Consider the following 12,632-nt stretch of genomic DNA (forward strand, 5'->3'; position numbering starts at 1 on the left):
ATTGATTCCTCCCAACAGCCTGATGAGGCAGGTGTAATTCAGTCCATTTTTAAGATATGGAAGTAAGCTCAAAGAGGGTGAGTACAAGTATAAGAATCAGAGAAGCAAGAAGTCACAAGGGACCTTTCTCTAAGAGAGGGCAGGTCATAAGCAGCCACTTTGGCAGCCTGTGGAGGTCCTGAGGAGCCCGCAGGTTGGGTGAAGGAGGGCAACTGGAAGGACTTAGGGCCTGTTCCCTGCATTGGGGGGGTGCAAGGGGTAGTGGGGGAGAAAATATTGTCACACTTGCTATGAGGTAGGTATTTTTTATCTCCATTTTCCACATAAGGAGACTGAAGTTCACTCAGGCCAAAGTCATAAAATTAGTAAAACTCAGCCAGGTCTTTTGATTCCAAGTCTAGAGAGCTTTCCACTCAAAACCCCTTAAGTTTTTGAAACGTTTTGTGGTTTCTGATTTATAAGGCACTTTTTAAAAAGAATTGTGAATAGACACAACTGTTAGTCCTGACTTGCACAGTTCTTTGCAAAGATAGCCAGCATGATACGGTGGAAAAGAAAACACAAGATTTGGAAGCCTTCTGCAAATTGTAGCACCCTCTGAAATGTTTTTGCTGTTTCTCTTACATTATGTGCATATTTTTACTGTGAAAATTTAAAGGGACCCCTTTGGTCTTTCTGTGTCCTTATTCAGTGGCTATAAAGTGTCTGCCACACAGTAGGAGCTCAGTAAATGGTAACTTGCTGAATGAAGCCTCTGGCCTTGCTGTGCTCTCCTAAAGGCAGGGTTCTCTGAGCCTGGCTGCTGAACAGGTCCTTCCCTCCTTGACGGTAGTGGGAATATCTTTCATCTGTGTTTCTCACTTGACCCCTGGACAGCCCTGTTCTGTCTTCCCGTCTGTGGGTCACCTTGAGTACTCCTCTATAGACAACAGATAACATTGCAAACGGGAGGCTGGGCAGATGGGCAGTGGGAGGGGCCCCTGTACCCCATCTCCCTGGGTTGCTGGGGAAGAAATAGATGACTCATTGCTGGCACACAGGGACTGTGACACCAGCCCCATTGGCTGCAGTGGCATGGCGAGTGGAGGGCTTGCTTCTGCAGCCCCACTCCCTGGCACCAGCCTGAAGGCCTGGGCCTGCTTCCTGGGCATCAGAAGGTTATGACCAGGCCTTCCAACCCTGTGGGAGTAACTGGACTAGCTAAAGAAGAAGAGTGGTTCCCTTCTGCCCTGCTCTGCCTATAGTCTTCCTGACAGGACCCCAGGAAGAGAAAGGCTGGGGCTGCAGGCTCTGGGGCACTGGGCAGCCTGCCCTAGGGTCTTATTATCCCACTCTGTTTGCAGCCTGTGAATGTCCAAGGCCAGTGTTTGGTCCTGCCACTGAACATAGAGTCAGAGAGAATGAGCAAGCAGGGGTCTTAGGAGAACTAGCCTCCCTGTTCCCAGAAATGTGCCAAGCTTGTCTATGTGGCCACAGCCCCACTTCCCTGCCCCAGAAGAGGCTGTTCTCCTGGTTAGGAAGCTCTGGGCAGACTGCATGTGGGATACATTTTGGCATCAAAGAGGCCTAGATTCAAATCCTTCTCTACTGCTTCCTGGCTATGAGCCCTTGAACTTCTCTGAACCAGTTTCCTTACATAGCAAAATGGGGTTAATAATATCTACTTCAGAGGGCTGATGTGAGGGGCCAAGGGTCTATCTGTGGGGAGAGGTTTTGGCGTAAAGGATTATGATGACATGGCTCCCAGAGGGCAGAATGTGGACAGGTGGACTCTTTTGTCAAAGACACTTGCGATCCTGGGCAAATACTTTTTGCAAAGTCTCTGTGTATATAAAAATTTGCATCACCCTAAATCAGAGTGCCATCACCATTCTGGCATCTAAGCTTGTGTGATCCTGTAAAAAAATGCCATACCAGCCAGTGGGAGCAAACTGCTCCCCAGTTCTCCATTCTGGAACTGGAGTGGTGCAGACTTTCAGCATGATCCCATATATATGAGTCTAGGAGTCTTCGGGACATCTGGTCAACCCCACTTGCTTGGGCATGATGGGAGGGTACAGAACTGGAGAGTACCCAGAAGGGGAGAAATTGGAAGGGAAATTCTTAGAAAATTGTGAACAAGACACTCCAAATCCCAGAGCCCTGAGGCTCAGGCCCGGGCCTGGCTTGGTTGCCCAGGTTTAAGGGCAGTAATATCTGTGTAAAGCCCAGGCTAGGTCTCTGCCCGACTCAGTGCTGAATTGGAGCTTGGGGTTAAAGTGCAAGAAGGAGATTGAGATTGTTAGAGCGGGAGGGGGACTTCAAGATGACTAAGTCCAGATTCTTAGAGCACAGACTAAGGACAAAAGGAAAGAAGAGAGGCAGCTTTCTCTCACACCAGTTCATTTGTTAGGCTGTCATGAAAGGGAAGTTGTGTGGTGGTACCTGTGGCTGCAGCATTGTGTCTTGATGAGTTGTGTGTGTGTTCCAGGGTTGTGCATTGTGGGTTGTGTGGTTTGGGTTGTGTGGTTTGGGTTGTGTGGAGTGGAGCTGTGAGTGACCTGCAGCACACGGGCATTTTTCCAGTGTTGACTCGCCTTTGAGGTGTGGCCAGATGTTGGCTTTTGGGCCTGAGGAAGGCACAGGGTCTCCTTACTTGAGGGAATAAATGGGGAGGGACAGAGTGGAAACTTTCTTTCCTGCCTTTTGGGGATTCTCAGCTCCATTCCCTCATCCTGGGAGCTTGGCGGGCTGAGAGGGATCCTTTCCCAAGAGAGCAGTTCCTTGGGTAGGCCTGCCCTCTGGCCACATGACTTAGGGACCTGCTGTCTCACCCCAGCTGCCCCACAGGCTGCTGGTCAATTCCTGATGACTCCATGGGAGCTAAACCTCGAGATAAGTGGACATGTCCATTTCCCCGGAGCAGTCCTCCAAAGCCCTGGTGTGTACTCTTCCCACACTCAGGATCCCCAGTTTTTGTATAAATTCATGGAGACTGGCCAAGCGAAAAACATCTGGGACTGTTTCTGATTGTCTGTGGTCCAAGGAAGGGACTGATGAGCAAGAGGACCAGGCAGGCACTGCCTTACCAGGCTGTGTGGAGACGACGAGACCAGGGAAGAGTGTTCCTGGCCAGAGCCTTGCTGCCTGGATCCTCTGAAAGACAGACCCCTCGAGTTCCTCTCCCGCTCCCCTTAGATCCATCACATCCCCTTCATTAATGGAAAGAGCTCTAGACTGGTAGGTAGGAGATTTGGATTCCAGCATTGACTGTGTCACTGTTCCTGGATGACCTAGGTAAGTCACCATCCTCAGTTTGTTCATCTGCAACATGGAAACAATAATCAAATCTGTTCAATTGGTTATTTTGAGATGCAGTGAGATAATGTAGGGGAAAGAGCTTTGGAAAATTTATGCAATGCTACACAAGTGTGAGGCGTTATTAAACAACTCTGAGGTCTTACCCATTGCTCACAGCAATCCCTGGCGTTTTAATATGCTTCCTCTTAGAAAGACTAAAGTCAGGGTCATCTTTAATGTGAAAATGAGTCACCTGGGACCCCTTTAAATTGCAGATTCTGATTCAGTAAGTCTGAGCCCAGATTCTGCATTTCCTTGCACCCAGGTGATACCAATACTGCTGGTCTTGGGGCCCACAGGTGAGTAGCAAGGACCAGAACTACCCCATCGCACGAAAGGAGAATGAAATCTTCCTATAGTTGGTTTAGAAGAAACAGCTTAGAAAATACAGCAGAAGTATGGGTTTATTAAAACAGCTTGCAGTCAAAGATGGCCTGTTGGTCACAAAGGATAAATTTTCGTCTTTGGAAAAGCAGAGAGCAAGAGGCAGGGAGAGGGGAGGGAGAGAGAGAGATCGAGAGACACGAGGAGACTTGGGGAGCCAAGAAGCCCTGGACGGATCACTTCCTGGACTTCTCTGCAGAGCAGCCACCACTGATCTTACTAAGAGAGTCTGTGCTGCCCATTCGTGAACCCCCACTGTTGAGGATTTTGTCAATTTCTCCCGGGATGTTTTGCTTCTCCTCATTCTCAGTCTCTCGATGGTAGAAGTAGTTAAAGTTGGAGACAATGACAGGCACAGGGAGGGCAATGGTGAGGACCCCTGCAATGGCACACAGAGTGCCCACAATCTTCCCCCCTGGGGTGGTTGGGCACATGTCCCCATAGCCCACAGTTGTCATGGTGACCACTGCCCACCAGAAGCCATCAGGAATGCTAGAGAAATGGGACTCTGGCTCATCTACCTCAGCAAAGTAGACTGCACTGGAGAAGAGGATGACTCCAATGAAGAGGAAGAAGATGAGCAGCCCCAACTCCCGCATGGAAGCTTTCAGTGTCTGCCCCAGGATCTGCAGCCCCTTGGAGTGGCGGGAGAGCTTGAAGATGCGGAAGACCCGCACCAGCCGGATAATCCTCAGGATGGCCAGGGACATGTTCTGCTGGGCGCTCGGCTCTGTCTCCTGGACAAGCTCTGTGATGAGGGTTGCAAAGTAGGGGATGATGGAGATGATATCAATAATGTTCATGATGTTCCTGAAGAAGTCAGTCTTGCTGGGGCAGACCACAAACCGGAGTACCAGTTCAAAGGTGAACCATACGATGCAGGTGGACTCCACCATGAAGAAAGGGTCAGTGAACATGGTGTGAGAGAGGAATGTCTTGGTCATATTGAGGCTGGGGTCTCTTACCACCTTCAGCTCCCTATCTTCCCGGAACTCAGGTAGTGTCTCCAGGCAGAAAATGGTGATGGAGATGACCACAACCAACACAGAGACCACGGCCACGCCACGGGCAGCACTGGAGCTCTCAGGGTACTCGAAGAGGAGCCAGAACTGCCGGTGGAAGTCATTGGTGGGGAGCAATGTTTGAGGGTCTTTGATGAAGCCTTCATCCTCCCGGAATTGGTCCATGGCCTCGCTACCCAGCTCATAGAAGGAGATCTCATCAGCAAAGACGTCGATAGGGACATTGGCCGGGCGCCTGATTTTCCCACCAGATTGGTAATAATACAGGATTCCATCAAAACTGGGCCGGTTCCTGTCAAAGAAATACTCATTTCTCATGGAGTCAAAGAACTGCATCCTTTTCTCCCGGTCTCCCAGGAGGGTCTCTGGGAACTGATTGAGGGTTCTGAGCTGGGTCTCGAACCTCAGCCCAGCAATGTTGATGATCACCCTCTGGTTTCCTTCATTTAAGACCACTGGCTCAGGCCCTGGGGAATCGACATAGTCTCCAGGGAGCTTGGAGAAGGCTGTCTCGTGGTTGGTGCTGTCGCTGATGAGGATCCTCCAGTTGAAGGGGCTGCTTCCAGACCGGCCTTTTGGGCTGGTTGGGTCAAAATCTGTGGCATAGTCTGGCTCTTCCTGGATTTCGTCTGAATTATCAAAATTTACCAGAGCAACCTCCATTTCTTTCCAGCCACACGCATCCATCTTAAGGGAGTCCGGGAAGCAGCATGAAGACGCTTAGTTTTCCCTGCCTGCTGCCAGCTGTAGAGAGGAAGAAGGTCATCATACAGGAGCTAGGATACCACTGACTCTTGATCATTGAGGTAAGGTATACCAGTGGAATAAAAAATAATTTATTTTTGGCTTGGGAAGGAACCTCACGGTTGTTTTGACAACATTCATCCATTGAAATCAATTTGTACCCCAAGTCTGCACACACTAATAACTAGAAGCAATTGCAAAGAAGGAGCCTGGCTGAGAGGAGAAAACTTTCTCCAGCCAAAGAGTGTCTCCATACATGACGGCAGAGAGAGGCCGTAATGAAAGAGGAAGTAAATGTTTCTTAATAAAATGTATAATTTTGTGTTTGGATGAAGTCTTCTAGTTTACCTAACACTTTCCCATGCCCAGTCTCATCCTTAACTCCCTTCTTTCTCTCACCCTTGACAGCCAGTCCCTCACATATCCTTTTGGTTATATTTTGAAAATGTGTCTAGAGTTCAACCATTTCTCATCACCTCCACCACTACCTCTTGGACCAAGTGGTGGGGCGGGGGTGGATACATGAACCCAGTTGATTCTGTTGGGAAGGAAGCACAAGAAGACAGAGGCTCTGTGGGCAGCCATCAGTGTCTCCTCCAGCAGTAACTGTCCGTGCCTTAGCCCCTTCTCTGTAGGTAACACTTAGGGTTGTTTTGTGCATACATTAAACGAGGTAGCGTATGTAAAATGCCTGGTGGAAAGATCACTAAATTGTAGCTACTGTTTTTGCCACCTTCTCCACGTAACAGGAACTTTAGATGCCAACAGCCATTGGTATTTTTTTGCCCTAAGGCCAAGATGTTTATGAGAAATGATTTCATTTTTAAAAATCATTTTAGGCAAGGGAGAAGTAAGGAAGCAATTGCGCGCGCGCGTGTGTGTTTGTGTCTGCGTGTATTGAGGGGGCGGTTAAGGAGAGCATGCCCAGTGGGCTTGGATAGCCACGGAGAGTAAGATTCCTTCCTCAGGTCCACTCAAGCTTCCATTTCAGCTGACTAACACTGAAGCCAGGCAGCCTGAGGGTGAGGGTGGGAGAGGTGAAGTCTGTAGCGGGCACAGACTTGGAGTTGTTTCATTTACAGATGACAAGGACATCCTGCTGTGTACAGTGTTGTAGTCTTTTCAAAGTGATTCCACATTCGCTTATCTCACTAAATGACAATAATCGTGTGAGGTTGGAAAATGTTATTTCCATTTTACAGATGGGGAAACTGAGTCACAGGGACCAAGTGGTACAGAGCCCTGACCTGAACCTGCCTTCCGGCCGAGGGCCTTTCCTACTAGACCATGGGACCCCTGCGTGGAAGCTGAGGGCTTTGGGGAGCTGCAGGCCAGGGCCACAGAAGTGTGGGAGCACAGAGATCCTTCAGTCCCACACCTCCTTTCTCAGTTCAGGTGCATGGTGTGGGGTGAAGAGCTCAGGTTTGGGTGGCCAGGGCTGGTTGAGCACCTGCCCTACCTCTTAGGAATGAGTGGCCTTTGCGAGCTGCCTAATTTCACTGAACTGCATCTTCCTGAGCTGTGGAATGGGGGAGGATGTACCCACCACAGAGCGTGTCAGGCGCCGGCCTGCCTTATGATGCTTGGTGAGCAGTGGACTGGTTGGAAGGCAGGATGGAGCAGTGGTTAAGAACTCTGAGATGAGAGCCGGTTGACGTGAGCTGGAATCCTGGCTCTGCACACGGTAGGCCCTGGAGAAATGTTAGCTGTTCCTTTGCAGTGACCCATGTGATGGTTTAGGGGCTGCCTCGCAGATGTAGGGCCAGGACTCCAGCTCTGTGCCCACCTTGTGACTTCAGAGCAGCACTTTCTCCTTTGGGGTCATGGCCCTGGGGGTTGTTCCCTGCTTATCTCCTTCTTGGTGTGAACCCCATCCCTCTTTCTCCAGGCTGAGAGGAAGGGGTGCCATCCGGGGGCTCTGGTGCAGGGGCTTGGACACCACTTCCAAGTGGCTGGAGTGGGCCCTGTTAGGAGCCTTCTCTGGAGGCCAGGGGCAGAAGGCAAGCAGGGATTAGGGAGAGCTTCCTTCGCCAAATAATTAAGTTCCTTTCCTGGGAGCCAGGTGATTTCCTTCTCCCCTCCTCCTGATCTCTTTGTTGCTTCCACCTCCAGCTCAAAGTGACAGACAGGAGTGTGGTTGGAGAGGGTCAGGTTGTGTAGGAGGTGGGGGGACAGTATCAAGGTGAAACAGTGTATTCTGAGGTCTACAGAAGCGTGCTGTATGATTTCTCCACGTGCCACTTTTAGATTAGTAAATGTTGATCATTACAGACATAGAGAAAAGAGAACTGGTCTTGGGGACAAGAGACCCGGCTTGAGGTTCTGCTCTACCACTTAGGAGTTGTATATTTTTGGAGTTGTATACAGCAAATCACTGGATTTTATGAGCCTCGGTTTTCTGATCTGTAAATTGGGAAAAATAAAGGTAATTCTCACCTCAAAGATTATACTGAGGACTAAAGAAGGAGACAACAGTGAGAGCACTTTGTAAATTGTAAATTATTATAAAAATGTAAAGAAATACCCTCCCTGCTCTCCTCCTCGCTGCTCCACGCACAAATGCCATGTAACATATGCGTGGGCAGGAAGCACGTTTTGTGTGGCCTCCACTTCCCCAGGCAGAAGTCTCGGCTCACCATCCTGATCTGCTCTGCCTAGTCCTGCCACCGTTCCTCCCTGCCTGTTCCGCTCATGCCTGGCATACACTTTCCCCTCCCCTCTCTCTCCTCTTCCTCTGCCCATCTGGGGAGTGCTGAGGTCCCACCTTGTCTGAGGAGCCTGTTCAACCAGTCCAGCTTGGAGAGCCCTCTGCCTCCCCTGAGCTCCTGGCCTCCCTGCCCAGATCACTCACGTTGGTGCTCAATTTGGAGCGCCACCTTCCGCAAGGTCAGCCTTGGCTTTTCAGCTCTCTTGTAAGCTTTCAGAGTGCAGGACAGTGTCTTACAGTTTTTCCTTCTGCCCTGCATGGCCTTGGAGGACAGAATTCACCTCTGTTGATCCCCACTTGCATCACCTAGTGCCCAGCTCAAAGTGCAGAGAGGAGGGCGGCTGATGAGGGTCGGGGCATAGGAGGTGGTGTGGCAGTGCCAAGTTCAAGCAGTGTTTTCCGTGGACATGCAGTGATATTTGTTAAGTAGGCAAATGAATGAATGAAAGAAGAAATGCAAGCTCATGAGGGCAGGGATCATGTCTGTTTTGTGCACCATTATGATTCTAACACCTGGCCCAGGGCTTAGCCCACCCAAGTGCTCAATTAACTTCTGGTGAATGAATGAATGAGTGATGAATGAATGAAGTGTGGCAGATAGCATACTGGGCTCAAAGCCAGGACACCTGCAATGCCTCCTCTACTGCTTTATGATTACTGACTACTTGCATTTCCTTATCAAGACTCCATTTTTTCCATCTGTAATAAGAAAATATGCTAAGTCAAAGAAGCCAGATAAAAAAGGGTAGATATAGCATAATTCTATTTATACAAAATTCTAGAAACTGCAAACTAGCCTAGAGTGGCAGAAAGCAGACCAGCTGTGGCCTAGGGCTGGTGGTGGGGAGGGAGAAGGCGGGATTCTCAGGGGACCAGGGGATGTCTTTTAGGGGTGGTGATGATGTTTATCTCGATTGTGGTGATATTGTGGTGATGGTGTCACATGTGTGTACATATGTCCAAACTCATCAAGTTGCACAGTTTAAGTCTAGCGTGCATCACTGTGTCTCAGTATATATACGTATAAAAAAAAAAGGCAAATAAGCAAACAAACCAGGAGATAAAAGTGCACGGTCTGCTGATGATTCTTCAAGGTTTTCTTAAGGACCAAAGGGGATGTGGGTGCTTTGCAAACTGCATGGGTCATGGGGAAGGAGGGGGTTACGCTTGGGTAGCACTCACCACGCTGCCAGCACCATGCCCACTCATGCTGCAAGAGTGAATGCACCCAGACCCAGGGCTGAGCATGGAGTGGTAGGGCTGAGAGCAGCTGTGGGAAGGCCACTCTCCCTCAGAAGTGTGCACAGCGTCAAGCAGCCCCTGGCCCTGGCAAGCCGGCTCGCCTCAGCTTAGTGCTTGGCATTCTGTCTTTTTGGTGGCAGGAGAGAAGCCACTGCCTGCACTGGGAATTATCCCCTGCTCCAGAGAGGTTTCACTCTACTTTAAATAGGCCTTTAAATGACCATTTCACGGGACCCAAGATGGGAGCTGGTTCTGCTCCTGGGCCGCCCTCCTTGCCCCACACTGGCCCCTGGGAGGAGATGGATGCTCTGGGTCAGGGGAGCACCCCAGTGAGGGTGGAGCTGCAGGGCTCAGGTGTTTAGGGGCCAAGTACCTGCAGTCCTGGAGCCTGTTCTGCTTGCAGACTGTGGGGTTCTTTTTTTTTTTTTTGTGAGGAAGATCAGCCCTGAGCTAACATCCATGCCAGTCCTCCTCTTTTTGCTAAGGAAGACTGGCCCTGAGCTAACATCCGTGCCCATCTTCCTCCACTTTATGTGAGATGCCACCACAGCATGGCTCTACAAGCAGTGTGTCGGTGCGCACCCAGGATCCAAACCGGCGAACCCCGGGCTGCCGCAGCGGAACGTGCGCACTTAACCGCTTGCGCCACCGGGCCGGCCCCTCGGAGTGTGGGGTTCTTGATGGCTTTCCCTGAGTCTTACATCTTTTCATCTGCCCAGCATTCCAAGGCCTGGATAGAATTACCAGTACTCATGGCTGAACTCTCACCCAGAGCTGGAGTGACCATTGTATTCAAGAGTCTTCTGCAACATCTGATTCTCTGCATATTCCCTCTGCTTGCCTGGCACAGTGAGAGAGTGCATCGGGTTAAAACGACCTCTCTTCTCCTCTGAACATACTTGTGTTCTCCTCCGTCCAGGCCGTTATTTGTGCAGGTCCTGCCACCTGCCTTACTTCTAACTTCCCCTGATGGGAAGCTTTCCCAAAGGATGTTGGTGCCCTCCTGAGAAACCCCTAGACAAGGTTTTGGCCCAACATCATTGGATCCGTGTCTTATCTCCCCAGAGCTTTGTCATCTTTGGGTCATTCAGCATCTTTGTACATGGGCACAGGCGGTCCACTCACTAACCCCAGCGTGTCGTACACCTCAGCATCCTCTGACCTTGGCTTGCTCTCCTTCCCCTAGATCCAGGCAGGCTTGGGTTGAATCTCAACTCTGCACTCACTAGGTGTGTGTCCTTGGGCAAATCACCATCTCTGTGAACTCTGCTTTCTTCCTCTCTAAATGGGTCTAATCATACCTTCCCTCAGGGTTCTTGGGGGAAGACTGAGATAATATGTGTTGTGAATATCGTGCCTGGCACCTGGTAGGCATTCCTAGGTGGGAGCTGCTATCATTTTCAGCCTCATCCTTTCTGGGAAGCCTTCCCTGGCCACCTGGTGTAGACCACAGTGGCCCAGCTGCCTCCTCGTGCTCTGTAGCACCTCAGGTTTGCACCCAGTCTGTGGATGTGGCTTTGTGGTGCTTGTGGTCTCTTCCCGCTCAGCTGGGCACTTCTGCAGGCAGGGCCTTGTGGGGGCTCAATCCTGTGCCTCTCCCAGAGCACATGTTCCACAGTCTGTGGGAGTGCAGGCTGTGGGTCTGGCTTTTCAAGGTCACAGAAGGATAGGAGCAGTCAGTGTCCTGAGCCCCTCCCGTGGCCCTTCCCCATCAATCTCCCTTGGTTGCTTAGCAACCCCAACACCTCCTACATATTCAGGTGAGGTGGTAGCCATCTCTGAGTCAGAGAGTGGCTGAAAGAAGTCATCATGCAAAGAGGACTGTGTGCGCTGAAGCACAGGGCCTTGAGAGCCCCAGGGACAGGGAACGCAGAGCAGCGTAGAGGGCGAGCTCAGATGTCACAGCAGACGGGAGGACGAGGAGGCGGGTTCCCACTACCTGTTGAGTGAATGAGAGGATGATGGAAGCAAGGAGTGGCTGGAAGGCAGACCTCGGCACTGCTTGTGGCCAGACAGAAGAGGGCGGTGTTGTTCTGCCGGAAGCAATCCCTAGTCACTCTGCAACATCTCCACAGGGCCCCTTCCTTCCATCTCTGAGGACGCCTCTCTTCACCTCTTCGTCCAGCCAGGCCTCGGGGCTGGCTGATTCTCCCTCCAGGGTGGCTCTCACCCCTGCCACCTCCCTGGTCTCTGCCCCGCCCTCAGCCCAAGATCTATCTTTTCCCTCACCCTGGCCCAGCCTCAGTTAGGGGCCTGAAGAGTATAGATTCTGTTGCTCTCTGCCTTACCAGTGGTTGGGGATTATGTTACCCCACCCGTCAGGAGCCTCAGTTTCTCCAACTAGGGAATAATAAGATGGAATCTTAGGCAAGACTTGCTGGCTCAGCAGCCCTCCTTCGCCCTTCTATCCCTGCGGGGAGGTAATGCAAGGACCCAGCTCTCCCAGCCTTCCTGAGCAGAAGGCAGAGGTTGGAAATGGCAGTCTTGGAGGCATCTGATGGGTAGAGCTTGAAGCTGACAGCAGTGTCCTGGTCAGGAGACCTGTACTTGGTGGGGAGAGCGAAGGCAGTCAGCAGGCTGGGGGTGAGGGTTCCGCGGGGAGGGGCCTCCCCAGGGAACGCGAGGCGGGCTCTCCATCCTAGTTAGGAGTCCAGGCTCTGGGGCAGATGGGAAGGTCAGCTCTCAATCCTGGCTCGGCCACTTGCTGTCTGTATGACCGAGGACAAGTGGCCTTACTGCTACCTGCCTCATGAGTCTGAGGTGAGGAAGTGAGGCCACATGGAAAGTATGCAGTACATAACAGGTGCTCGGGGAAGGCTGATGGCTTGTATCAGTGGGGCCCCGGTCAGGGGTTGGGGTGGGATGGCCATTTCTCCTCTGCATCTCCTGGCACTAGGGAAATGTGTGTGTCACACGCCTACTGGTGCAGCAGCTGGGCCCTTTCAGAGGCTGTTCCCGCTCAGGCTGAGCCTGCTGGGGCTGGTGTGCAGGTCAGGGTGGGGTAGTCCTGGGGACAGACATCCCTGGGGCCATCGGAGGCTGGGGACGAATGGTATGGCCCATACTCTAGCCCCTCTGCCTGTGGCAAAGCTGCTTCCTCCTGTCCACTCTGGTCGCCTACCCTCATGCTGGCCAAGCATTTCCACACAAGATTTGAGGCTCACAATGGCATCTAAGGCAGGTAGAGATTGTTA

The 12,632-nt window shown here is 51.3% G+C and overlaps 1 protein-coding gene across 1 annotated transcript; it reads right to left on the reverse strand.

Annotated features, from left to right (window-relative positions):
* Positions 1–3,899: 3,899 nt before the first annotated feature.
* On the reverse strand, positions 3,900–5,432 carry KCNA10 (potassium voltage-gated channel subfamily A member 10). Its single transcript, XM_058537194.1, has one exon. It carries the CDS (start codon positions 5,430–5,432, stop codon positions 3,900–3,902), a length of 1,533 nt encoding a protein of 510 aa, XP_058393177.1.
* Between the last annotated feature and the right edge of the window lie 7,200 nt (positions 5,433–12,632).

Source organism: Diceros bicornis, chromosome 4 (genome assembly GCF_020826845.1).
Source record: "Diceros bicornis minor isolate mBicDic1 chromosome 4, mDicBic1.mat.cur, whole genome shotgun sequence".
Lineage (NCBI taxonomy): Eukaryota > Metazoa > Chordata > Mammalia > Perissodactyla > Rhinocerotidae > Diceros > Diceros bicornis.

Bases quoted from the DNA above. Each gene is read 5' to 3' on its own strand.
- KCNA10 (XM_058537194.1), bottom strand. From the start codon at position 5,432: ATGGATGCGTGTGGCTGGAAAGAAATGGAGGTTGCTCTGGTAAATTTT.